The 27,860-nt window shown below is 45.4% G+C and overlaps 2 protein-coding genes across 3 annotated transcripts in view; one reads left to right on the top strand and one right to left on the bottom strand.

The window, feature by feature from the left end:
• Positions 1 to 22,048, top strand: part of SLC67A1 (solute carrier family 67 member 1) — a 77,214-nt gene extending 55,166 nt beyond the window's left edge. The window contains exons 9-11 of the mRNA XM_081904189.1: positions 11,684 to 11,785; positions 17,469 to 17,589; positions 21,761 to 22,048. Of these exons, the coding sequence (XP_081760315.1) occupies positions 11,684 to 11,785; positions 17,469 to 17,589; positions 21,761 to 21,948 (411 nt within the window). The 3' untranslated portion in view covers positions 21,949 to 22,048. The remainder of the gene's footprint in view (positions 1 to 11,683; positions 11,786 to 17,468; positions 17,590 to 21,760) is intronic.
• Positions 22,049 to 24,350: 2,302 nt separating this feature from the next.
• Positions 24,351 to 27,466, bottom strand: LOC309354843 (pleckstrin homology-like domain family A member 2). 2 transcript variants are annotated; one of them, XM_081885107.1, is made up of 2 exons: positions 26,817 to 27,466; positions 24,351 to 24,797 (listed from the first exon to the last, which is right to left on the bottom strand). In XM_081885107.1, the coding sequence occupies exon 1, from the start codon at positions 27,282 to 27,284 to the stop codon at positions 26,856 to 26,858; it is 429 nt and encodes a 142-aa protein (XP_081741233.1). In that variant the 5' UTR covers positions 27,285 to 27,466; the 3' UTR covers positions 24,351 to 24,797; positions 26,817 to 26,855. The 2 variants fall into 2 exon arrangements, with proteins under 2 accessions (XP_081741233.1, XP_081741234.1); XM_081885108.1 differs by having other exon boundaries at positions 24,351 to 24,794; positions 26,817 to 27,465.
• Between the last annotated feature and the right edge of the window lie 394 nt (positions 27,467 to 27,860).

The raw sequence follows: 27,860 nt of genomic DNA, 5'->3' as shown, positions 1-27,860 counted from the left end.
CTGTGCTGAAAGGGATATCTATCCAGCCTTTGTAAAAAGAAAGGGGACAAAAATAATCATGGCTATTCCCTTCCCTCCCTATCCCAGCACCTGGATGCAATTTGAACCTTTGAGAAAGCTAGAGCCTCTAAAACCTCAGATGGTGCTTAGCTTTTATTTTGAATCCACAACTGGATGAAATGAAAACTGAGATTTGGCCCAGAGGCTTAATTAAATATGAGCCAATCGTCTGTTTTCTTGCCATACACCTCTGGCTTCCAGCAAAACATCTGGAGGGGAAAAGCTATTACTGATGGATCAGAGAGGAAGGAAGGTGCAGTGTGTGCACTCTCATTAAGTCTCTCTGCTTTTTCATCTGAACATCAAACTTAATTCCAAGCTGAAGGAGCAAAACCATCAAGCACTGTGGCTGCTGCGTGACCTCCATGCACTCATTAAAAAAAAAAGTCTATGCTTTTTCTTTCCAGGCAAAGCCCATCCAGAGCAGCTTACAGTAGCGGAAAAAAAATTGTAATGGTGGAAAATCAATATGATAGAAAAAAGAATAAAACCCATTCGGATTCTCTGTAACATAATCCACTCCAGCCTTGATCCAGCAAATTCCCCAAGAGAAGGCCAATTGAAACAAATAGGTCTTTAATACTTTCTAAAAACCCTTAAGTATAAACACCAGCTACAAATCTACTGGGAGGGAGTTCAAAAGTCGTGGGAGCACCATGACGAAAACTCTCTCTCTCTGATGGCCACCCACCTCACAGACCCAAGGGGTGGACACAAGAGGAAGGCATCCCACTGAGACCTCGTTGTGTGGGCAGGATGGCACAGATGCAGGTGGTCCAATAAATAGGCCAGGTCCAATGATTGAAACTACTTTGTCCCAGAAATGCACTGGAAGCCAGTGTGGCTGTATAATAGAGGTGTTGTTGGAGCTCAGTGAGCTTTTCACCCTGAAGTTTTTATTTGCAAGCATGTAGACCAACTGGGTCATAGCCCTTGCAGGTGTGTGGAGCTGTGTAGAGTTGGCGTAGCCATTTCATGGATGTTACCTGAGCAGTTGTACCTTCAGCTGACCATTGAAGCTGAAACTAGTGCCTTGTGTTACAGGATAAGGAGGTTTCAGAAGCTGGTTAGTGTTTCCTTAAGGAAAAGCGGCCCCACACCTCAAGGTTTCTGACATGGGTGCCATTTCCCCCTTAATCCTAGGCACTTTGAGGCCACTGCTGATCACTCTTGAAGAGTACAAGAAATGTGTTCTGCTCAGTCACACGTTATTGGGACTTGACATATTCCAGGGGTGAGCCATGACATGGAAATCCATTCCCAGGAAAAGCACTGGTGAGCTTGAGCTTAAACTAGGCGTGTAAACTGTTGTGGTGGCTGTTTCAGTTTCTTACCAGCCCTTCCCTAGGAAAGTTGCAGCAATTTGAAAATGCAATATTAAAAATAGTTTCCAGTTACAGTCACAAGAATAGAGTGGGTCTTAAAAATATATATCTCAGGTGCGTAAGGCCAGGGCAGAGAAGCGCATCTTCAGCACATGACAGAAACTACATAATGGAAGTGCCAGGCTATGTGGAGGGAATTCTGCAGCTTAGGGGCTGCCATAGAGAATGCCTTCTCCTGTGCTGCCGCATCTGCCACCCGCAAACCTCTGAGGGAAGTGAAGGTATCAAGAGTGGATAGAGAAAGCAATCTGCTATTTGGCACCCAGTTAAAAAATCATCACAGGGCAGCTGTAAATGTGTGAACATAAGAAGCTGTTCTAGATCAAGCCATTTAGCTCAGTGTGGTCATCACAGGCTAGCAGTGGCTCTCTAAGATTTCAGGCAGGCCTCTCTTCCAGCCCTGCCTAGATGCTCTAGCACTGGACTATGGTCCCTTCCCTTAGGGCAGAGCCAGTCATCCATAATTTCCAGCCATTGGGGAAAGTTTGCTCTTCTGCATTTTCATTTAGACGTGTAGGCATGGTAGTGCCCACCTTACTGAGTGTCCCTAATGCTACCAGCTATCCCATGGTGAGTTTGTGGCCCCAAAGAGCAGACGCTTGTTCTTTGCTGCCTCAGAGAGCAAGAATAGAACTAATGGGCTTGAGGTAATGGGGGGGGTAGATGTCAGTTGAGTATCAGGAGAATATTCTTCTTAACTGTATAAGCAATTCAGCAACAGCACCAACTACCTGGGCTCTTCCCCGCTGGAGTCTTCAAGCAGAGACTGGGCAGACATCTACTGAGAACACTCTAGTGCTGGATCTCCTACACTGAGCAGGGGCTTCGCATATAAGGACCCCTCCAGTGGTTCTAAAGAGTCAGCTCTAAGTTCTTGTGACAAAAGCACGCTGCCATTTGTCAGCTCACAGCACAGTGGATGTGCAGTGAATATGGACTGGCGATCTGTTTTCTAGTGGCAGGATATCAACATCCTAAAAGTCATCAGTGAAATCAGAGCCAACAGCTGTGTTTGTTCTTTCCACGATCTTGCTAGGGCAGGGTTTTGATCTGGCTAGGACAAGAAACCTTGCTGTATACACACACGTGTGTGTGCATGTCAACACCCTTCAGGTTATTTTTAGTCTATTAACACTAAAAAAAGAAGAAGTGCTATTTGTAAAGCCACATTTGAGACTTGTTAATGGTTGTCCTTGGTTGTAGCGATCTGCTCTTGTATTTCATGAAAGAGATCTCTTGTCAAGCTGCTCTTTGAGTGAAAGGTTGGTCTAGAAAGGCCAATGGGGCACTGCCCCACAATTTTCAGTCTATGCTTAACCTACCTATCTTATTACTTACAACCATTCTGTAGGGGGTGGGGGAGGTAACCCTGACTGTCAGCTTCCTCTTCCTTAATTTCAGGCCCCACCTGCACTATACATTTAAAAGAGTATCATACCACTTTAAACAGCCACGGCTTCCCCCAAAGAATCTTGGGAAGTGTAGTTTGTTAAGGGTACCGAGAGTTGTTCAGCGTTCCCTGTTCCCCTCACAGAGCTACAGTTCTCAGTCAATCCTTCTTTTCAGGGAACTCTGGGAATGAACCCCTGTGAGTAGAAGAGGGATCTCCAAGCAACTCTCAGCAACCTTAACAAAATACGGTTTAAATTGGTATGGCAATGCTGTAAATGTATAACATAGGTTGGAGACAAAATGAGAAGTAATTGGCTCTGCCCAGGGGTGCCAACTTGAATAAAATATGGGGAGCAGGTAAGCCCTACCCTGCATAATCAATCACATGATGCAGTGCACACACACCATTTGAATGGCAATGCCCATCAACTTTTGGGGAGTGCCCCCTCAAATATTTCATTGGGAGGGCGAAGACCCCTTGGCCCTGGCTCCTGTGGCTCTGCCTGTGATTGGCTCTGGCTCTGATTCTATGTTCCATTGGCCTCTCTTCTGTCTAGCCTACCAATCCCAATGGGCCACAACTGCCACTGGGTTCTTTACAGACAGATTTGAAACCAGATGGATGATCTTGCTTGCCATACTTGGCCGTTGAGTTTTTACAGAGCAATGCTGACTGGTTATACCCTGAGACGGTTAGGGGCCTGAGGGCAAGAGCCCAACCTTCTCCAACTGTTCTGGTTTCCTAGCTGTGCTTTGTGGATTAACACTGCACAAATTCTGCTAATGTTTTTAAATACTAGTAGAAGGAACTGAAGCTGAAAGCTGGTTACTTCAGTTCTGGCCTTTGAGTTCCATATTCATCAGAAACCTCTCCAACATACAGGCTATTGCATGCCTTTCAAGTTTCTATGAATATCTTTTAGGGTGTGTGTGTGTGTGAGAGAGAGAGAGAGAGAGAGAGAGAGAGAGAGAGAGAGAGCTGATAGAATATTATGTATTAATAATTGTATTGAAGGCACCTCCCAAGGCTGACTTCTATCCCAAAAGGAGATTAAATTTTATCTCCACTGTGTATTTTTCTCCTTTCAGATCTGAAAAGATCAGCTGGAAATGTGGCACGGTAACCATTGTTAATGGCGCATGAAGAGAAGAAAGACAGATTTTACTGTTTGGCCATATTTGCTGGGAGTTTCCAATTAAATATTTCCACTGCCGGTTCAGACGCTTATCTGTCTTTGAAAGAGGACAAAGACAGAGTTGTTTCACCTGCAGCTTGTGTACATAGCCATGGGCGGCTCTTGTTATGTCACTTGCAAACTATTTCCTTCCTCTTTTGTGTATTGATGACAGAGCAGATTCCTGTTAAGGTAAACTGAGCCTTCTGTTCACACACAACTTCAAAGAAGGTTATGTTTCAAAGGCAAGCACAATGGGGCCGGATGGGGTGGGGGAGAAGAGGTCCAGGCAGCCCCCTGTGTGCTGTGTGGGACTGAAACACTTATCAATATGGAAGACTGAAAAGTGGAGGCGAGCTGGATGCCTAAACCAAAGATCCTTCAAACACGTCTCCACAAATTTGCAGTAAGGGAAGCAAAGCTGAGCTGACGTCTAATGCAAATAAACATATAAAAGCTGCCTTAAACCACTGCTGCTTCTAGCTCAGTCTGCACCTAGGATGAGGGAACTGTGACCCAGCCAGCAATGGCCAGTGGCCAGGATCAGGGAACAAAGGGAGCTGTGGTCCTGCAATATCTGGGAAGCCAGAAGTTCTCCACCTTGCTCTACATAGTTGGGCTGCAGCAGTTCAGGATTTCAGACAGCCCTAGCTGGTGATATTGGGAGTTGAGCCTGGGAACATTCGCATGCAATGTGTCTGCTCTGTTGCTGAGTCACTCAGGGCCCTTCCCTGTGGAGTTCTTTCTGTATCTGCCTGTAGCCTCTGTCTGTATCAATTGCCCATCCTGAAACTCTTGTGGGCATAGGCAAAGCTGCAGGAAGGGATTTGCCTGGAAAGCAGGTGGATTTCACTCACAAAGCTAATGTTGCACTTCACCAGTTTCAGCTGAGTGTCAAGAAGTCATACAGCATATATGCTACTGATCTTCATTTGGTGGGTTGAGACCCCACAAGCTGTGCTTTGGGGCAGTCTAGGTTTGAGCACACCAGAGGTGCCAACACCCATTTATTTTGGCAAAAAGCAAAAAAGGTGGCAAAAGGGGGTTAAACTAGGGTTGTCATATTTCAAACAGTGAAAATTCAGACAGAAAAGCTGTTGAGCGTTGTTGAGCTCTTTGGAGGGGGCAAAGCCATTTTGAGGCTGCAATATGTTCAGAGAATTATGGACGTATGGTATCCATAGTTAAGCAGAAAAAGGGGGGTCTGAAGGGAGAGAGAAGGAGAAAAAGAATGTTAGGGGGTGCAGATTTATTTCTGTTGCATTCCTGTAGCTTTGGATGTTGTGGTTCTATATCTTGTTTTTTATTTGATTTGTTGAGGGGCATGCAAACATATAAATACAAGGAGGAAAAAGCCTATGTTGGGCTGTATCCATTTATATTCCTGCAAAAACTTCTACTTGTGTGACATGCCTTCTCTCTCTCCTTTACTCACACACTCCACACTCCTTCTCCAAATTTGCTCCAGAGGATTGGCCAAAACCTTTAAACAGATTTAGGGGTACGGGGAGAAGAGAGGGTGGGGATGTTCCATCACGTAAGCTGAAGCCCTTGTGCGGACAGGACAAGTTCATTGGTACAATCCACTCTAAATAGTGAAAAGTGGGTCCCATGTAGCAGGTGAGGTTAATGGCAGCTCTTGCCAGAGCCTGGAAAAGTTGAGAACTATGGGAAAAGATACTGTTTGGGATACAGTGTTCACACACTACTTAGGTGGCAAAGTATAAGTGTGAGAATGTTTGCATGAATGTCTCCTTCAGAGATTTCTCTGCAAAATTTATTTGGACAGAAATGAAGACAGGCAGGGCCCAGTAAGTGAGCATGTATATCTTTACCAGCCTTCTGCAAACTCATGCTCTCCAGGTGCCTTGGACTACAACTCCCATCATCCTTTACTATTAGCCATGCTTCCTGGAAGTTGGAATCCAACAACACTAGGAGGGCCACAAGTTGCCCATCCTTAAGGTGTCCCATAGGCAGTAGCTGCCCCACAGCACTGCTCGCAGTCTCCTCTGAACACCCAGAGTCTGCACAATTGTCATACTTCCTCCCCTTGTGGTACAATATTTTTCATTCCCCAGTTTTCTTCTTTTTTCTCTTCCCACTCAGGAGATCTTTTGTATATTCTCTCATTATTGCTGATATTTACAACTTAGAAACAAAATGAATTACTGCATAAGGTGCCAATATCTCTTACAATAAACCGGTGAGATCCTGTTTTCAATTTGGCAAGGTCTTTTTGGACGCATCCAGATTTTCATAATTTTCGTAGCAAGTCTGCAAATGGAAGAGTGCTCTGCAAGTTTGGAGCAGAAGTACAGTCTTCTCTCCTGCATTGAGCTCAAGGGAAACCCACTGAGTTGGTGGTCCTTGTGTCAATTATAAAATTGCCTCCCCATTCTTAGAACAATTTTTCTACTGTAAAACAACAACACTAAGGTCCTTCCTCCCTATATTAAGGTCTAAATAAAAGTTTGATCAAGTAAATATGCATGATGGTTTCACAAATTGGACAGGCAAGCCATCAGAAGCATAGAGGAAGAGGCATTCAGCATTCAGTTCAGAAGATGCATGCATGATATTTAAGTAGGGAAGGCAGGAGGAAACAAGTCACCCTAGAGAGCCACATTACCTGAACCCACTCCTCTGTCAACGCATCAGAATGCAGCCTTTGTTTTTTTATTTTCTGCAGGGTTGTTTCTTACCAGTTACATTTCTATACTACTTTTCCAGAACATCAATCCCCAAAGTGTAATGAACAAGAAGGGGCCATATGAAACAGGAAATCAAAAGATTACTAACAGAAAACTCCCAACATCATCTCTCAACAGGAAATAGCTAAAGCTCACTAGCAGAAAATCTCAACAGTTAAGTCCCCAGGGAGCCTTTGGGGTTGTATGAGCAGAAGGCAAGCTCTCACAATCAATCTTCCCCTTCTTTTCCTTTCCCCTGCAGCCCCATGTACCCCTGCCCCCTAAAAGTCTCTCCACAGAGTCTGGGGCCCCTACCAAACATTGTGGGCTTTGTCATATGAGGCTGCAATGGGTGGAAGGAATTGCCCAAAACAGGGTAGAGGAATCTTGCATTAGTAGAGCATAGATGTCTTCTATCTGAGTTTGGTTAATTCCTCCCGTGTCCCCCTGTGGCCTCGTATGATACAGCCCACAATGTTTGGTAGGTCCCCCAGATCCTGGCTTGGACTTGACCCTTGGAGTCCCTTCCAACTCTATATTTCTATGATCCTCCGGAGAGACTTTTCAAAGGGTAAAGGGGCACTGGAGAGGAAAGGAATGATAAATATAAATATCCAAAGCTGCCTTATTACTGAATCAGACATTGGTCCAGCTAGCTCAGCACTGTCTAAACTTGCTGGCAGCAGCTCTCCAGGGTTTCAGACAGGAGACGTTTGCAGTCTAGTTACACTGGGGATTTCACCTTGTACCTTCTGGATGTAAAGCAGATGTTGCACCATTGAGCTATGGCTCAGGGAAGAAGAAGAAGAAGAAGAAGAAGAAGAAGAAGAAGAAGAAGAAGAAGAAGAAGAAGAAGAAGAAGAAGAAGAAGAAGAATAATATACCCCAGCCACTCTTGGCAGCTTCCAACAAAATATTAAAAATACATTAAAACATCAGTCATTAAAAACTTCCCTAAACAGGGCTGCCTTCACATGTCTTCTAAAAGTCCGATAGTTGTTTATTTCCTTGACACCTGATGGAAGGGCGTTCCACAGGGAGGGCGCCACTACCGAGAAGGCCCTCTGCCTGGTTCCCTGTAACTTCGCTTCACAGTGAGGGAATCGCCAGAAGGCCCTCAGCGCTGGACCTCAGTGTCTGGGCTGAAGGAATGGGGTGGAGACGCCAAGGCCATTTAGGGCTTTAAAGGTCAGCACCAACACTTTGAATTGTGCTCAGAAACGTACTGCATTTAACCCAAAGATAGGTTCACTGAAGTCCGAAAAGACTCCACTGTTGTCTTCCTCGTACAGATCACAGAGGAAAGTCTGGGTAACACAGAATATCTAATCCTCTGTCTGTGAAATGTACCATTGCTGAGTCAGTGACACCGAGCTCATAAAACACTTGGAGCCTGGCGTAACCTCCACCCCTTCATGCAATACCTGGCGGATGAGCAGGTATGAGTCATGTGACTTGTTCATTCATTTCAGTGGGAGCTGGCCTTCACAGCAGCGCTTTGAGGTCTCGCCTTCTGGTGTGGAAACGTGCAAAATTCTAGTGACGGTTCACTTTTAAGGAGGTGTTTGATAGCATGAAGCTGTGATGCTTCTCATCTACCCTCCATGGAAAGGAGCCGCAAATTACTTGTAATGTTGTGCTAATGATGGCTTGAAGCCTGAGGTTGCATGAGAACATGAACAGCCTGATTCTGAAAGGCCATTATTCTGTATCACCCTATATAATGCCATAGAATTAAAGCTAAAATGGCCACAGGCCAAAGCTTGGTTGTTAACATGGCAATTATTCTGCAGTCCTCTGTAACACTCTCACCTCTTTCCCTTCCTTTTCCCAGCTACTGTCAAGCGATGTGAATAAGAACCTGTAATCTGTTTAAGAGTTCAACACCCACTTCCCTTTGAGCTGTTGTGAAAATGGGAGTTTGCTCAATCCTTTTGATTAATGAGTTCCTTTTCACACGTGAAGGCTAGACAGGAGGGCGAGGAAGTTCACCATTTGTCTTCCTGAAGAGGAGACTGTGACTGTTCGTGGTTGGTGGTAGATGTGTTGCTACCTAATTTTGGCCAGGATTCTATGGCTTTAACAGAGGTGTACCAAGCAGAATTCAATGGATCAAGTATATTGCTGGTATGAGATACACCAACGGGGAACTGAATTTTATGTGTTCAGTTTGGGTGTATTTATGATTTATTTTACAGTTTTGTAAACCGCTTTTAGGACCATGTGGTAGCAAAGTAGGCTATAAGCTTATTAGACGTTTACGGTAAATGTCTTCACCAGCTGAATCTCTTGCCTGTCGGGCAGTTGTTAAAGGCACAAGAACCCTGCCCAAATAAAAGGTTCTTGGAATTTTCTTGGAATTTTCCCACTTTCCTCTTACCATGAGCATTGCTACAGTCATAAAGGCAGGCATGTGTGGTACTGACACTTAAGCACTGACACACTAATAGGTCATTCTTCCCCCACCCCCGTTATAATGTGTCAGACATATGCATCATAGCTGTGATGCAATTAAGTGAAATGCAGCAGTGGAAACCTTGATTCTTCTCTGGAATAAGTTAGGTCACATAGGGTTGCCGTATTTTAAGGAGCACAAAAGAGGACACATGTGCTGACCTCTACTTTTAACTATGGATCGCTATGACGACTCTCATTTGACATACCCATGTATGCACTCTGGACATGTATGTACTCTGGACTCTGCCATAAGCCCCCCTGCCACAGCTAACTCTCATCAGGAGCTTCAGTTCTGATCTGAGGTCAGAACTAGCAAAAAAAGGACTGGGCTTCATCATCTGTGCTCTCATATCTGCTTCACAGCCTCTTCTCCCCTATCACACTGCCTGAAGCTGATCCACCCATAACCATAGCCACCCTGACTGGGCAATGATTAGGAAATGATGTCCTGGCCCAGCGCTCCATTTTCCTTATTTGCTACCCATTTCTCCAGAGCAGAGCCCCATGGCTGTTTCCCACATCAACTATTTTCTCTCTTTTTTTGGACTTGGAGATAATATCTTTGTTGGATCAAGAATGTTGTTTGAAGTGTCCCACAAGTGTTCCTGTTTCTGCAATTGTATTGAGCAGATTACCTCTGTGTAGGAAAATTTTCAGTGCATGGCATGACCATTTGGTGTACTTTCCTCCTCTTCGTTGCATAGGGGCACAGCCTCAGGCAGTTGGAATTGCTCTTGGGGATAGTCCTTTCCTGCTCAGTCGTTCAGCTGTACATGAGCTCTTATTACTGATACTTCTGCACCCTCCTTTTCAGTGCAGTATCTTGTTATGACTGGTGAAGGAGAGGAATTGATTTGCTATAGCTGTGCAGCTTGTCTGTAATTATGATACAACCGTGATACAATTACAGAACATCACTGAGCATTTCTTTTGTTGTTGTTCCTGTTCTTCCTTTTGCTTACCAAAGGAAGGGGGAGAAGGAAGAATGCACAGCCCACTGACAATTTATGTACACATATATGCATCAAGGTAACCACAGATGGAAGCTAGAGAGAAGAGAAATACAGTGGACCCTCAGGTTATGTTATCTTCAGGTAACGTAATCTTCGGGTTATGAACGCAGAAATGGGTTTGCCACTCAAGCGTGCGTTGAAGCGCTTTGCGGCGCTGTGCACAGAAGCGGTCCTCCGGTTACGAATTTTTCAGGATACGGCTGGGCCTCTGGAACAGATCCCATTCGTAACCAGAGGTACCACAGTTTACTAACCAAACTGAACAAAAACAATATATAATTTGAGGATAAAAGAACAGTGAGGTTTTGTCTTTTAGGTTAAGCCTTGATAAGAACAGAGTTAAGTATCCATCTAAAGCATGCAGAGAAAAGCTCCCTCAGAACTCCGCAGCCAATCAGCACACATGTTACCTCAGTGAAGAGGTATTAGATGCCAATCTAAATGGTTGCTTAGCAACACCATCACCACCTCCCTTGGGTAGTTCACTGACACTGGAACTAAAATTAACCCTTTCTGTTACAAACTGAATGATCCCTGCTGCTACACTTTCAACAACAAAGAATTATTCAATATCGAGGCATCGACATATGTGGATAGGCCTGCTGTGGTTTGCTACAGTTTTGCTGTAGTTTTGATGTGGTGGTGGTTGTTTTAAAAGAGGATCAATTGGATAAGCCTGGATGTTTTGTAGTAGATGAGTGCACAACCTGCAAGGATTTATTTTTCATTTCAAAACTAATGAAAACTAATGAAATTTGACAAAAATATGAATACTCATGGAATGATGCGGGCAGACAAGATGGGGGCTGCGTCTCCCACCAGTCACGAGTGAGCTTACTAAAGAGTTCCGGGGACCTGTGACACTCATGCAACTCAGGTCCATGTACCAACTGCAAGTGGCCGCACAAACCAGAAAGTTTCCCATGGCCCCAGCTATAAGGCTTGATTAACAAGAACTTCTCCCCTCTGAATTGGCATAGTGTCAACGTGGAACTGAGTTTATTAGAAAGTATGTCTAGGGAACTTGGGAGCCATCCCTTAGGGCAGGGTGGGGGGAATATAATTAAACCCCAAACCCTATAATTACTCATATAGTGAAATGGCACACCTAGAGGAAGAACCTCCCAGGAGATCTGTGCATTTAAGAACTATTTTCAGGATTAGGTTGCACCGTCTCATTTCCTCTTTTCCTACGTTTGCAAGCTTGCTCTTCCTTCAAAGTGATCCCAGGTGGTCTCTATCCAGGCAGTGTTCAGGGCCATACACATTGATCTGCAGCGTAGAGTTGTTTCATGTGCCCACAGACATGCACATGAACTTAAGAAGATCAAGCCTGGTGCCTCAAGCCAATGACCCAGCTAGTCCAGCAGTCTGTTCTGACAGATGACACTCACAGATACAACACTGAGTTTCTGGGCCTTGTTAGTGTACAAAAACAAACATTCACTCTGGGCTAGAAGCATCTGAGAATTTGACATTGTCTATGTCTCTGCCCTCTCTTTCCATAGGTTGTCCAGGGCCTAGTAATTGGGAGATTGACAAGTCGTTATTCAGAGTGGACTCTGCTCATGTTGTGCGTCCTTGTCTTCTGCGGAGTGGGTGTTGGAATGGTAAGGTACCAGACACACATACATTACCTGATAAGGCTGTGCTTTTGAATACTCTACACTTGATGCTATGCAAGTGAACATATGAAAAGTATTGTGTTTGACGTAATCTGGGAGTTCTGTCTGTTGTGTTATATTAGTGGTGGTCCATTCACACATTTTTCAATTTTCTCCCATGTGTGTTTGTGTTATGACCAAAAGCTCTACCAGGCTTCCAGATCAACAGTCTGCTTCCTATCATGGTCCAACTAGGACAAACAAGGGGGGGATGATTTAAGCCTTTACTTCCTCCTGGAATTTTAAAAATATTTGCAAGTTAAAGGATGCTTTGCTTGGAATGGATTTTCCCAAATCTTGCTAGAATCTCCTGGGTTGAGAGAAAATATAAAAGCCAACATTTTTTTTAAAAAAAAGGTGTAATCAAACTTCTGCTGTTTGCGTTACATTGTCCAGAAGGACAAAAAATACATCTAACCACACTAGATTCAATGTGGTTGATCCTCCAAACCATCACTTGGTAGATGGGAATGTACTGCAGACTCAAGAGCTCCCCTTTCAGATTCCCCCTTCATTTCCAGGTGCAATGGTGGCAGAAAATTATGGTTAGCCTCAGTGCCGGATTTACGTATAAGCTAAACAAGCTATAGCTTAGGGCCCCACTCTCTTGGGGGGCCCCAAAAAATGTAAAGGAAAAAAAAACCTGGATGTACATTTCCAAAATATAAGATAAGAAACAAATAAAATAAAACCTACATACAGTTAGAGCTTAATAATTATTTCACTATTAATATACTTCTTCTTAATTGTATTTCACTATTAATATACTTCTCCTTAACTGTATTTCAGTTCAACAATTACTTTGATAAAATACATATTTTGTTATGTGCAAATGGCTTTAGATACCTATTAGGTCCATAAATTACCATATAGCATATATTCAACACAAAAAAACAGCGACAATTTGTTGTTGACAAAGGACAGCTGGACATATAAAGGGCCCCATTAGCTTCAGTAGCTTAGGGCCTCATCAAACCTAAATCCGGCCCCGGTTACCCTGGCAACTATGGTTGCAAACTCTGCTTCAGATCAATGTTTGAATATTGCCACTAACCATGTGTTTGAAAAGTCATGAGGCCACCACCTTGCTCTGGTCAGTGACTGGAAACAGGAACATGCTTTCTTTGGTTGCATGACTGCAGGTAGGCAGTAGATGTTAACCCTTACTTACCCGATTTGGCTATTGCAGCAATCTATTTGGATGCTGCGCAACTTGGAAACAGAGTTGGGCTGCAAAAGAGGATGGGGCTCCTCCTGCGCTTTTAACAGTTGCCATGCAAGTGATACCCGCTGAAATTACACCTTCGACACAACTTTTAAAGGGGCAGGACCTCTCTCTTTTTTTTCAACTGGTCATGCTAATCACAGCATGTTACCTCTATGGTGGAGCACCCAAACCAGGCCCAAACCGGTTTCTGCCAGCAGCACCTAGGATCGCTGCTATCAACTTGGTTCAGAGATTACAATCATTTTTTCCACAAGGCTCTCCTCACTGCCACAGAGGCCTTAAAGGGCCCAGAAATGCCATCCCATGACAACTATTGATAGGAAACTACAGCTGCAGCGCTGTTTGCAAGGGAAAAAAGCTTTATAATCAAGGACCTGCCAAGAAAATATCCCATCTCTGGGGGCGGTTTATGTGCTGGGTTTCTTCATGGGGAAAAAGCGATCTTGACGCAACTTGGCCAGAACTTCAGGAATATCCCTGTCTGAACTAAGCGTGCAGTTTATATATCTGCTGACATAAAAACAATTTTATGAGCTCTGCAGCTCTTTTATGAGGAGGACATTTAACAAAGATCTCCAGTTACAACCCCCACCCAAACTAATCACTTCCTTTCAGTGGCCTCCAAAATATGTAGAGCTGAAATTAACAGAGAGGCCAGCTGCACTGAAAAGAATCCCAACAAAGGTTTAGAGTAGCAGATGAAGGAAAAAATAATGGGAAATAGAGAGCAGTAATGAACAGGGTGCTCCAAATCAGCCAGAGTTCAGCCTCATTGCTTTCCAAACCACCCCAGATCCAATGGCTTCCTTAGGAAGAAACTATGGTTTGGGGAAGGCCACATAGTTCATGCAGAAAGTCTGAGGTTCAACCCCTGGAATCTCCAGTAAAGAGAATGAGTTGCAGATAATAGGAAAGACTTCTGACTGAGACCCCGGAGAGACCCTGCCAGTCAGAGTAGACAGTGCTGGCCTAGATGGTCAAATATTTGACCAAATATATGAACAGCCCAATTAAAATTTTAAATTTCACCATCAGTAATTGCTTATTAATACTTTTTATTAAGCCTTCCAAAATATTTCAGCAATAGTCGATGAAGCAGCAATAAAAACCAATAAAAAGAGCTAAAGAATCATTTAAAAGACTTGAGTTTTAATCTTGCACCTAAATATCCTTAATGAATGTCCCCCTCGGATCTGTTAAGGGGACGGTATAAGGTTTGATATGAAATGCAAACCTCAAGTGTCATCCTTAAACTTCATGGGCTGCTTATCTCTTTAAAATATTTGTAGTCAGACTCAATTTCTCCCGAGCAACGTTTTCGCTGCCGTGTCAAAATGTTAAGGGGGGGGGAAGCCACCATGCGCTGTTCAGATATGATACACTACGTATGCCTTTTGCCCTCAGGTGTCACACAGAAATCTTGTTTGAAGCAGTTTGGGACTTCTTGCAATTTTCCCCCCATCTCAAGATCTCAAGGTGCTGTGAGGGCAATTGCAATGAAGAAGGCAGCAAGCAGTTTTGTTTTGCTTACAAAAATATTCCTATTGATTTACAAAGTCTTCTGGCCACAGGCAAATGGTAGATGCAGCAGCAGATCAGGTCAGGTGGGCAGGTGAAGCTTGAACCCTGAGCTTTGAGAGCCACCATTTGAGGGACCTCCTCAGCCTTTGGCACCACATCTTTTACCTGTGCTCTTTTTTCAGTTTATCATGGCTATGGTTCTAAATTGTTGTGGCCACCCACTCATGGTCAATACCTTGTCAAAATATCTGCAGGAAGTGGCAGCAGTATTTGGGGGCTCCGCCCCCTCTCCCCCACTGGATATTAAAAAGTGAAAAGGCAAGTGGTATGTTACTGCGCATAAGGCGTCTAACAGTAAAAACTCCTACTAAGCCACCTACACTTTGAAAGGAGATATAGATTTAAAGGGTTGTTCCCAAAGCTACTTGAAAAGCTGGGTGTGGGCAAACACACCTATATCTTTCCAGACTCCCTGAGAGATCGAAAGTTGACTACCAAACAAAGAATGTAAGAAGCCGCCTTATTATCACTTATTGGTTTTATTTATCAAATTTATATCCTGCCCTTCCTCCCCAAGGAGCCCAGGGCAGCACACAGAGGCACAATCTGAAAGAAAAGATTCTAAAAACAATTACAGTAAAAAAATATTCTAAAAGCAGTTCCACCCAATTATCTTGGAGTTGCCAGGGACAGTACTCTTCAGCCACCAAGTGCCTGGATAAAAGTGAATGTTTTCAAAATCCTCTTGAAACTTAATAACGATGGAGACAGGCACGCTTCACTAGGGAGGCCATTCTACAACCAGGGAGCCACCTCTGAAAAAGGTCCTGCTGGGCAGTCCCTAACAAACACACCACCAATAAGGTAGGTCAGTTGGCTACCACACCATACATTTAAAGCGCATGTATAGGATACTCATACCTGAAAGAATCCTGGGAACTGTAGTTTACTCTTCACAAGAGTTATACTTCCCAGCATCTTATTTCCCAAGATATCTTTAGGGGAGTGCTTTAAATGTATGGTCAGGCAATTTGTCCTTCTAACCCAGGCTTCCTCAACCTCAGCCCTCCAGATGTTTTGAGACTACAATTCCCATCATCCCTGACCACTGGTCCTACTAGCTAGGGATCATGGGAGTTGTAGGCCAAAAATATCTGGAGGGCCGAGGTTGAGGAAGCCTGTTCTAGTCCAGTGATGGATCTCCTGAACAGAGCAGCTCCCCAGTGTCTCAGGAATAAGAGGTCTATCCAATCACCTTCAACCCAGTACTAATAACCAGGGGTTGAATCTGAGACCTTTGGAAGGCAAAGTATACAGAGTGATGGTCCCTGCAGTTCTGGAGGTGGGTTATGAGTGCATTCCCAAATTCAGAGTCTCTGCCTAAGCATGTCTTCAGTGCTTTTGTTTTGGTGATAAAGATCTGGAAGGATCTTTGAGCAGCTGCACGATAAGAAAATAATTACATTCACTTCTTAGGCACACTGATTTGCATTTATACTTGAGAGACATTCTGGCTGACAAACGTTCAATTGATTCATTAGCAAGTGAGCAGGCCAGACAGGTCGCGCACACACACCAGTTCTGCACTCTGTAATGCGCTGCTGCTCGTTTGTTTTGACAAGCACGGTTTGGCTTTAATTATCTGTGCTAATACATTGCTGGTAAATATTGTACAGGCAGACTTGGGCTAGTAATGAGCACTTGAATGAGACCACATTACAGCTCTCTCTGCTGTTTAAATTGCCCCTGCGAAGGCTGAGCTAGATGTGACACATGGCTGGCATATTTCTTCCCCACAACATTGTTTAAAAACCAATTGAAGCCTTGGGAACCCGCTTTTGGAGGGTGGTTTTTTGTGTGTGTGTGCTTTTGCATGTGTATACCATTGGGGGAAACTGCACTGCAACTGCACGTCACATCATGGAAGAATCTTAAAAACAGCTGTAGCTCTTGAGGTGGTTCACTGGATGAAACCTTTAGCAGCCACTAAGTGGTGATTGAGAAGGGAACTTCATGCCAGTATCTTTAAGCACTGGGAGGTGATGGAGGAGCTGGCAGGTGGGTGTTGCAGGATCCTATTGCTTTGCAAAGATACCATTGCTGAGTAGATGGTCATTCCTGCTGACATCTGCAGCCTGCACCCATGAGAGAGGCTACCCAGTGTGAAGCCGGCCACTTGTTCTGTGCTCACACATGCACACCACTTTCCCACTGCCCTCCAATACTTAAAGATACAGACAGAAGTTCCTCTCTCCTTTCAAATTGCTTTGCAGTGTCTTCTGTAAGAAATCACTGTATGACGCACCAAAGCTTAAGATGGGAGATAAAAGAATTTCTTTGCTGGCTCATTAAGTGAACTTGTAACAAATACTTTTTTTTAAAGTCAGGTGGCCTCTCTCTCTTTTCTGAAATCCAAATGCCTTCAGATATTTGGTTGTGACACTGGCACTAATCAGAACATATAGGTTCATTTTCTTAACACCTAACAATAAGCTACCTTACCAAAAAATGGCTACTAAACTACTGAATCAAGTCAGTAGCTGCCTGTTTCAGATCTAAGGAACCTAGTGGCTGTCTTTTATTTAATAAGGTTCCATCCTTCAATCAATTGACTTTCAGCTCTTTAAAAAACAAAAAACAAAAACCTGTCACTTTTTGTCAGCCAAACATGACTGGTGTAGAGCGGAGCTTCTCCTCTGTATTGGCAAGTTTTGGCTCTGTGGGCCTTGCCACACTTATGTTTTGCAGTGTTTTTTCTTTATCCAAGTCTTCCTGGATACTGATACACACACACACACACACACACACACACCCTGCTGCCTTTGTTGTATTCTAAAGCTGGCATTCTAACAGGCTTTCCTGCTTTGTCCCATCTCCCAGGCCCTGATGACCAACATTTTCCATTATTGCCTCATTGTGCCCCCCATGATATTCTCCTTTGGTACTATAGCCGTCATTTCGGACATCATCCTGACCAAGTCTGTCCCTGCTTCTGACACTGGTAAGACCTGCTCCTCCTCCGGATGGATTTCCTTCTCCCTCTTTCTTGATGAAACCAGCTGGATGTGGTGCTTGATTCACTTCTCTGAAAATGCTATGCACTGCCAAATGTGTGTCTTGTGCTCTGCCAGAGAGCCCAGCAGGAAGAATGCCCAGTTCCAAAGTCTCTGCACATCTCACATGTATTTTTTTTTTAAACAAAGGGTAGCCTTCAGTGGGATTTGCTTATTTGCCAAGCCGGCAAAGACTAGTTAGGATCAGTAGGGCTGGAAGCTGCAAGGGTGCCTGCAAGGAAGCCGGTGACCCATATTGACTTAATGAGCAGGTTGCAGAAGAAAGGGACAGAATCTTGCAGAGCTTCCTGGGATTAATGTCCTTGAGAAAGACCTGTGCAGTGTCCCTCTGCTTGGAGGTAGGACCTAGGTGTCATGTGGCCTCCTATTGCACCAGCGCCTTGGGACCACCTCTTGGCTTGCAGCCTAGCAGCACTCATGCATAGGTGCAATGTTTGTGAACTGGTGCCTCCACAACGGGGCTATGTGCATGTCCACCACTGCAGTATGCCTGATTAAAGCAACCCACCTATAGAGGCATCCATGCTCATGTACTGTCACTGCAAGAATGGAGCCTGGCTGTGGCGCCCATGCACTCTCAAGGCGCTTGCTTGAGGGCCACCACAAGTGATGAATGGGAGTCTTCATAATTCTTCACTCTTCTGAAGAATTCCATGATGGCGATATGCAAGCTGTAACCTTGTGCTTCACAGTGTCTCCTCGGAACAATCACTTTATCTAAGCAGAAGACAAGCCATAGTGTTGTTGTTTTTCCAGAAAGTTGAAGGTGGTTTGAAAATGGGGCCTGACAATCACCTAACTTTCAGCTCTGGGGGGAAAAGGTTTTCCAGGTTTTTATACAGACTTCTGGGATAGCTCAGTTGGTAAAACATTAGACTCTTAATCTCAGGTTCGTGGGTTTAAGCCCCACATTGAGCATTGCAGGCAGTTGGGCCAGATGACTCTCATGGTCGCTTCCAACTCTACAATGCTATGATTCTATGATTGATCCCGGATTATAGCAGGATCAAAGGAATATGTATGTGCAATGGCAAGCAAAGGCCCTCTCAAGTCACTTACAGCCTGTGTTCAGACTCGGATTGGGAAGAGCCAAGTTCAAATTCCCACTTTGTTATAAAGTTCACTGGACGGTGTTGGGCCAATCATCTCCCTCAGCCCATCCTAACCTCACAGGATTGTAGTAAGGATACAACGGCATTTTATTCCATGTGGAATGTTGGTGCCAATGTGGAATGTCTCCAGCCTTATACCACATGCACTCTGCCATGATTATTCTGAGAACACTTCCTGTGAATCATATGTTTAGTTTATTATTTCTTTGTTTACTATTGCATTTATAGCCCACCTATAAATGGGCAGTGTGGCATGTGGGGTTCTGCCCCCCTCACCACCTTATCCTCACAACAATGCAGGGGCTGGCCCAAGGTCACCTAGCGAGCTTTGTGGCTGAGTGAGGATTTGAACCCGCCACACCAGCTCTTTGTGTCATTAAAACATGACTAAAGTGACGTTTGTGGTTGCTAGATCAGCATGAGCTGTGGATATCGTCAACCCTGGAAGCAATCCTACACTTCTGAAATGAAGAAGCTGAGAGGGAAGGTTTAAAGGCAGCAGCTGGCACGGGTTCAGACATCTTCTCAAAAGAGCTGTTATAAGGGAAATGGAGCCTGCTCTGCTTGCTTCCTGAGCCCAGAGGGGTAGCCTCAGTCACATATGAATGCTCCTTCAGTGGCCTAATCCCAAACCTGATTTGCATAGATTATTAGGTCACAGTTCAGAAGAATTTGCCAGTGTCTGCTTGGGAGCAGCAAAATACTAGTAATATAGTCTAGGAGCAAAATGTATGGGGAACAGTGGACTGGGACCCAGAGAATATGAGAGAGAGGGGGGGGGGAGGGAGCTGCATATAAGGGGTGGTGGTTTTGTATTTCCATTCAAGTAGATGTGTGTACTAGAATAATAGTAGCACATAGTAGATCAGGGCTGGGTTACCGGCAGAGACATGTCTAGAATCTGTGCTATATTTAACAAGGGATGTTTTGGGTCTGTACTGAAGCGTGTAGCAATCATGAGCTTAAAACTACAGCTTGCATATCCCAGTGGGAAAACCTTATGCTTTCAGCTGAGGAAAATAAGTTGCTAGTGCTGTGAGGTGCGGAGGGGCTGGGCTTCAAAGTGGGACATTAGGGACAGCATGTATCACTGGAGAAAATTTTGCAAAGTCTTTCGACTGCTCTTATTAAAGTCGTTTCTGGCAATTAATGCAGTGTGGGTGACTCCCAAAGCAGCACAGCTATTAAAAGTGCTTCAACACCCATTTCTGGCTGTGGGTGGAACTGCACATTACCTGACCCACCCATCGATTCATTTAAAGACACCTCCCTGCTTTACAATCATGCATTGCCAGTTGAAATGTTTTCATTTGTGGTTTTTAAATATATTTTTATTTTTTTAAAAAAAAACACCTCGATCTTTTTGACAGTTTCTTCACCAGTTGCAATTATTTCATTCATGGCTTTTCTTGTCAAACAAACTGAGGTTTTCCGGTGAGGAGAATTGCTAGACACCTTAAGGAACATAAATCAAGGTCCTTTTTCAGGAGGAGCATGCATGCCTTGGGTGTGGGGGGGAAATATAGAATTTCTGCACCTTTGGTTGCCATGCAAACTGCACCTGCTAAAATCCCCTCTTCTACACAAACAGTCAAGGTGCAACAGCCTTGCCCTTTTTTATCACCTGGCCACCCTGTGCCAATCACCACGCAGTGTGCTCCAGTCAGGTGAAGCTCAATGCTTGCTCGAACGGCCTCTTCTCCAGCCATCCACTCGTCAGATTCTGTCGGCGTGTCAGCCATCTATGGAGTCCACTCTTCTCGGGTTGCTGTTTCTCTTGCCCTACCCTTTCTGCTCTCTGCTGCAGTGCCAGCTGCCTCCATCAGTCTACAGTCTTCTGGGTTTCTCTTTGGGACGGATGCCACTCTGCCCTTCCCTTCAGCATCCAGAACAAGCTGTTTGGGTGTTAGGGAATAGGTCGGCAAAGTTCCAAGCTAAGGTCACTTGCTAGCACCCATGGTAGGGTGACCAGGTCCAAAAAGAGGGCAGGGCTCCTTTAGTAGCTGTGTAGAAAGGGGGATTTCAGCCGGTGTAGCTCATCATGCAATTCTGTGCAACAGAATTAAACATATGCTCACATTTCCTTTTGATACTGGTGGCCTGCTTTTGCGCATCATGCTAAACCTAACTGTGGCTTAGCGTGATCTCCTGGGAAGGTGATAGTGGCTACTTTGCTCCTCATTTTACTGCTGCACCGTGCTGACCTAAGCATTGGTTTGACTTAGTGCCTTGTCCCAATTTGGTGGTGTTGCACTCTCCAGATGAACCGCAAGCTGTAAACCAAGAACAGACTTTGGTTGCAGCTCATGGTTAGCCTGGAGACAACTAAACCACAAGCCACAGTTCAGATGACATGTTTAGCCAAACCATGGCTTAGCTCAGCCCAGTCTTCCAATGAAACATGCAGGGAGGAGCAAAATGGTCTCACAATCTCCTTGGGAAGTGGCACACTCACACATTTATGCTAAGCCATGGTCAAAGGCACTGACTTGCCCCCCACATTGAAGGGGTGCGGCATCACATGACATGTATGACATCATATGCATGACATCAGCAGGCAGTAGGGGATGGGGGCCTCAATATTGGAAGGGCTCAGCCTCCTACCCAAAAATATTGAGGGGGCTGAAGCCCCTTCTGCCCCCTATAGTTGGCGCCCCTGGCCATGGTTTAGCTTAGTGTGACATGCAAACTGGGCCAGTGGGATTTACTAGTGCTTCATCACACCCATCCCTTGTAATGCTGGTGAGGTACCAAGTTCCATGTTTGGAAATGGACTTCTCTTCGTTCCTTATTTCAATTGCAGAGTTGTGTGAACTGTGTGAAATCAGATTTATGGTCTGCCACATTACTGTGTTTAGGACTGGCATATGAAATCCCTGATTGCAGAAATGCTAAAGACACATTGGTCTAATACAGTGGCGTTGGAGTAGATACTGACATTAATTTTGATCTGCAGAATTAATTTTCTTTACGTTTTCTTCCCTAGGTGCCATGCTGGGAATTAGTTCCTCAGTTCAACCATTGACAAGGACAATAGGCCCAACTATAGGAGGATTTTTATACAGACGATTTGGGGTCTCATCCTTTGGTTATTTACAGCTGCTGGTTAATATACCTCTGTTTTTCTACATCTTGAGGAAGAGGATCCCTCACAATGAAGGGAAAGTACAGTAATTAAGTCTTTAGATGGTGTGCTGATGAGAAGATGTGCTATAACTCTATTTTAGGAATTTTAATTGCCCTATCTGACAGGAAATAAACTAATTTAAACCAGTTCCCTTAATGCACTGCAATGTACTGTAGATATGGTTGGGTAACTGTTGATGTTGGAACTGTTATCAAAGCCTAAAAGCTCTATCAAAGCATTCCGCACCTTTGATTGCAATCACACTGGGGATCTCTGAAGGCTCTGCAGATGGAATGTTCTTTCTTTAGATAGCAACATGTATTTCTGCCAGAGCCTCAACAGAATTTCTATTGTAAAAAAGAGGCCTAGTTTGGAATACAAGGTGGGGGAAACAGAAAAAAGAAAACCAACCATTTCAAGTTACACGTGTCATGTCAATTTTGTCTCTAAGAATAGGATCCATGAAGCCCCTTGTCCACATCTCATGCCAGCTGGAAGTTCACTGACAAATCCTGGAAGGAACCCCCAAGAATCATCAGGTCCAGCCCCCTGTAATGAAGGAATCTCAACATCCAATTTGAAATTAAACCAAACCCTACTTAGCTTTGCAACTGTGCTAGCAGTTTTATTGTTGCACCCCTGTAGCTAAATAAGCCAGCCACTCTTGGACTAATCCCTACCCATTGTAATATGAAGAGAATACTGAGCTACTTTATGAGATTGTCTTTAAGGATTAAAAAATTGTGCATTCATGGCACTTTGAACACTCACATGGTCTATATAAATGCTAGGTTCTATTAGTTGCCTTGATTCTGCCCTGTGGCATTGTCACTCCTTACCAGAGTGGGTGGCTGTATCATTTGGAACAAGTAGACAGGAGGAGCGTCAGAGATGGAAGAGTCTGCTTCTGGGCAGAGACCAAAGTTGGCAGTCACCCCTTTCTGAGCCTACAGATCTGACAAACAGACAGCAATACTTGAAAAGCTATATCCTCTCAAACAGAGCATGACTTCCCTCAAGTCAGCAGAGGTGTCATGCAGCTGCCTCAGTTAACTTCACACTTACCAAGCTGGCAAGCTACACAGCTGTAAAGTGGTTAAACTGCTCTGCATAGCCGAAAGTGCTTCCAAAGCCATGTTTTGGGCTCAGCCTGTGTGTGCAGGCATTGGGCTTGTAGTCCAAAACATCAGGAGGGCACCAGGTTGGGGTAGGCAGGTTTCAAACTTCTGGTAAGTAGGTGTTCAAAGATCTATGCATACCGTAACTTCAGTAATCCTAAGGCAGTGTCACTGTAGTTTCATGGTGAGCTGAAACAGTGGGACATGTTCCACAAGGTACAAAAAGTGGCATTTTGCATAGCTAAATAAACATGTAGTGCTCCTTCAACACCTGCTCCCCACAGCCTTGATCTGTCGCTGTTCTGATGTCTTAAGTTTCAAATTCTTCCTCCCAGCAACAGTGCTGGTGTCATGCAGGAGACTGGTCTGAAACACATTGCAGCAGCCAACCAGGGCTGCTACGAGCAGCGGCGGGGGTGGGGGTCACCTTTTAGGAAGTTATCGGGGCCCCACTGAAAATGCTTGGTGAGCATTCTGTTCTATCCTAGTGGTTAGCAAATCACACAGGAAAATAGCCTCTGCCCTCCAAGCTCAAGGTGCCCCTCCATTGCCCTTGTCTATGCTCTTGGTGTAGAACTTGGATGGCTCAGAAGGGAACTTGCTCAGATGGAGCTGAGAAAGCTAGTTCTCCATAGCAGTGAAGAGGTACTGCCTTCTACGGCAGTACAGTGGTACCTCGGGTTAAGTACTTAATTCGTTCCGGAGGTCCGTTCTTAACCTGAAACTGTTCTTAACCTGAAGCACCACTTTAGCTAATGGGGCCTCCTGCTGCTGCCACTGCGCCGCCGGAGCCCGATTTCTGTTCTCATCCTGAAGCAAAGTTCTTAACCTGAAGCGCTATTTCTGGGTTAGCGGAGTCTGTAACCTGAAGCATATGTAACCCGAGGTACCACTGTATGTTGCTTCGCTGAGCTATGTCATCAGAAGATCTTGAACTGGAGCCACCTTAAGGCACCACACTGGTTCTCTGCATGCTACAGTGTAAACTGGGTAGGCTGACAGGTTTTTCTTGCAGTAAAGCCTTGGTCTGGATAACCTTTTGATTTCTTTTTATGATCCTGAGAAAGTATTCAGTGAACTGACCGCTGGTCTGACTCAGTTGGGCTGCTGCGCTTTTAAGACAGGCCAATGGGGCTACTCTACATGCATTCCTATCCTATCCCCGGCAAGTCTGAGCCCCCACTCTTTATATCTGCAGATTTTGACTCCTAAAGACACATTTGCAATTCTGCTAATACAAGGGCCTTCCATAGTAGTACCCCATTGTCAGGTTGCAAGCAGAGAACCTCATTTCCACATCTGCTGATAAATAAAAGACTTCACCTCAGATATACAGTAATAAAAAAGCATTTAATTTGGAATGGACATATTCAAATGCCAGAAGCAATTTTAAGACAAACATGTGCTTAAGGATATTTTATCAAAATAAATACAAATATAGATATTACAAATAATTTAAATTGGTTTTGCATCAGCAGGTGCTGAATATTCTTTGCATTTCATAAATAGAAAAACAATAGCATTTTTTGCAAAGCTAGGCATCCTGCTCACACAGCCATGCTTTGCCCTATGAGTCTTTTTAAAGAAAATGTAAAAAGTCTTTGGTCTGCAAATGCCTCTCGTAGAACAGCCTGGCCTTCTTTGCTCAGCCACCTCATCAGACCTGGGAAGAAGCTGGGCACTCCTAGCCTTCTCCTTTGCTTTCCTTCATTGGTGTCCTAATGTCCCGGTTCAGTCTAAAACAACTGATTTTCTTTGTCATCCAGAGGTACAGTCTGCTGAAAACAAGAGAAAAGCAAATTATTAGTGATGCAGCAGGACAAGCAAGCTAGTAGCAAAAATAATAATAATGCTAAACTAATAGCAAGACTGCCTTTTTAAAACCTCAGGGATACAGAAAGATCTTATAAAGAAGCATCTAATAGTGTCATCCTTTTCTGAGGCTTTGCCACCATAGGCTAGACTTTACTAGTTCTGAACGTCTACTTACAGCACAGTCCTAAACACGGTCTCTTCAGAAGGCAATCCTACTGAATTCCATGGGGTTTACTCCCAAGGGAATGGAGTTAGGATTACAGCCTCAGGAACCCACTGAGGTCAAGTCATCCTACTACCAAATATACAGAGAAAATAAGAAGCTGCCTTAGACAAGAGTCAGACCACTACGCTCTGCGTGGCAACAGCTCTCTAGGATTCAGGCAGAGAGTTTCCCCCCATTCCAATGGGAGATGCTGGGAACTGAATCTGGGATCTTTTGCATGGAAAGCTGTGCTAGCTGGGGCTGAAAGGAGTTGTAGTTCAACACCAGGGCAGCACCAGGCTGGCAAAAGCTACATTTTAAGTTATTTGGGTCAAATAATAATTTGAGTAATAGCACAAATAGACACCCCCAAACTCTACTGCAGAGACTCTCTGCAATGAGTTCTTAGTGCAAAACTCGCAACATCTCAAGCCTCCATTCTCATCCAGATGACTTGTAGTACAAAACCAGGGACAAGGAACATGGTATCCTCCAAGTTATGTTGGACTAAAATCCCCTCATCCTTGGTCACTAGCCATGCAGGCTGCATTTGATGGGAGGTGGGAGTCTAACAGCTCCTAGAGGGGTACAGTGTTCCTCATCCCAGGAACTCCTAAAAGTTTGAACAGCTCCTCTCTCCCAACATCCTGGTCCTAACTTTTTTCTCCTTTTACTTGGAAGCGGATGAAAGTCCCCATTTAAAAATAAATGGCAATTCCTGCCTGTAATATGGGTGTGTGCTGAAGCATCACATTGGCCACACAGAAAAAGCCTTCGTCTGGGAGTTCGTTAAGAAGAGCCCCAGATGCACACGGGTGTCACCCTCACTTTAGCCATTTATTCTGGATTACCTTCAACAAAGCCAGTAAGAGCCATTATTTGAGGAGGGCAATAGCCCAAAGGAGGCTTCCAGAGCCACCTAGCCTCTCACTATTCCTTAAATGGCAGCAGCTGAATTAGACGAAAAGTCAAAATGCAGCTTCATTTATTTATTTTTTCAGTCTGCCTGGCCCCACTCCGGTTCAGAGTTCTGCTTCCTTGGCAAATGCACACATTATCCCAATCCTAAATCTGGGAGGAAACCATGGTACATCCAAGTATTCTCATTTAAAATGATTAGTTCATCCCCAGTTTAAGCTGATGGAATTTAGGTGGTTTGAGACAAATGCTCCAGTTAACTTCAGCGGTACCTTGGTTTACGAACTTAATCCATTCTGGAAGTCCGTTCTTAAACCAAAGCATGCTTTCCTATAGCAGCAGGGGGACTCAATTTACAAATGGAATACACTCAACAGGAAGCGGAACATGGTCTGCTTCCAAGGCGAAGTTCACAAACCAAAACACCTACTTCTGGGTTTGTAGAGTTCTTAATCCAAGTTTTTCATAAACTAAGCCGTTCTTAAACCAAGGTACCACTGAAGTGTTACTGTTCACTGACAACGATCTACTGCTAGTCAATAATCTGCAAAATCATCATCTAGAACCAAGCTCTGCTGCCCACAGGGAGGCTAACAGATTCCACCGAATCGCTTTCTCAACCCACGATAAATTCTCTACGGGGTAAGAAGGGGAAGGCCACTGAATTGCATACAACTTTCCCAAAGTTGCGCTGGTTATCGACGGAGTGGTTGTGATCCAGCAGGCCGTATGAAGCAGAACAGGTCTTAGGGTTTTGATTCAGATTAATCGACTCAGAGGATCAATGAGTGAAGATGGGGAGGCGGGGAGGGGGCGAAGTCAAGGGGCAAACGAGACCAAGACGGCAGCACTCGCTCACCTTAGGTCACTCTCTCGCTCGGGGGCGCGCGTGTCGGGCTCAGGGGGCGCGCGCGAGGCGCCTGTCCCGGGTGGCGGCGGCCGCGTGCTCGGCGGCCTCCTGGCGGCTCTTGAAGTCCTCGATGGCGCGCTTGTTCTGGAAGTCGATGAGCGCCATGGTGATGGAGGCGTTCCAGCAGCTCTCGCCCGGGCACCGAAAGTCGATCTCCTTGCGGTCCGTCGTGACGATGGTGAAGTACACGTACTTGCCCGTCCGCTCCACGCAGTCCACCTTCTGGATGGAGCCGAAGCGCAGCTCCTTCCCGCCGCCGCCCCGGGCCTTGCCGGCCTCGGGCGAGAAGAGGCTCAGGCTGTCCTTGCTCAGCACCACCGCCTTCTTCTTCCACAGCTGGAAGAGGCTGTCGCTGCGCTTCTCCAGCTCGCCCTCGCGGATCACCTCCGACGGCGACGCGGCGGCCGGGCCCTTCATGCTGCTGCTGCTGCCCGCGCTCGCCAACAGAGCCTCCGCACCGAGATCGCCTCGAGGGACCAGCGCCAAGGCCACGCTCGCCCGCCTGCCTGCCTTGCTTGCCTGCCTGTCTTCCGACGGGGACGCTGGCCTCCGGCTCCGCAACGCCGCTGCTGCTCCTGCTCTCGCGGGCGAAGAACCGGCTGAGCCCTTTATGGCTTTGGGGCCGCCCCAGGCCCCGCCCTGCCGGCGCACCTCCGCCCTCGCGAGGAGACCCGGGATGACTTGGGCGCTTCTTCCTGCCGCCCACTCGCTCGCTCAGCCCTTCGCACAACCAGCCGCCGCCGCCCCCCCCTTCCTGCGGCCTCCCGGCGGAAGCGGATTGATCCTCAGCCCACCCTCGGGGCCGGGAGGCGCCTGGCACCGGCGGCTGTCAAAGCAGATCCTCCCTGCCTTTCCCTCCTCCAGGTCGCTTTCCCTTAGCCTTAGAGAGCAGCTCGTTTCCTATCTGCTGACGTGTTGGACTTGCCTTCTGTTCTTATTTCCCCCCCTTAAAGCTTTCGAGGGGGGTTCCTGTTCCACCCGTTGGCAGTGGGT

Source organism: Podarcis melisellensis (genome assembly GCF_964234715.1).
Source record: "Podarcis melisellensis genome assembly, chromosome: 1".
Taxonomy (NCBI): Eukaryota; Metazoa; Chordata; class Lepidosauria; order Squamata; family Lacertidae; genus Podarcis; species Podarcis melisellensis.
This window is presented reverse-complemented; position numbering and strand designations above follow the sequence as displayed.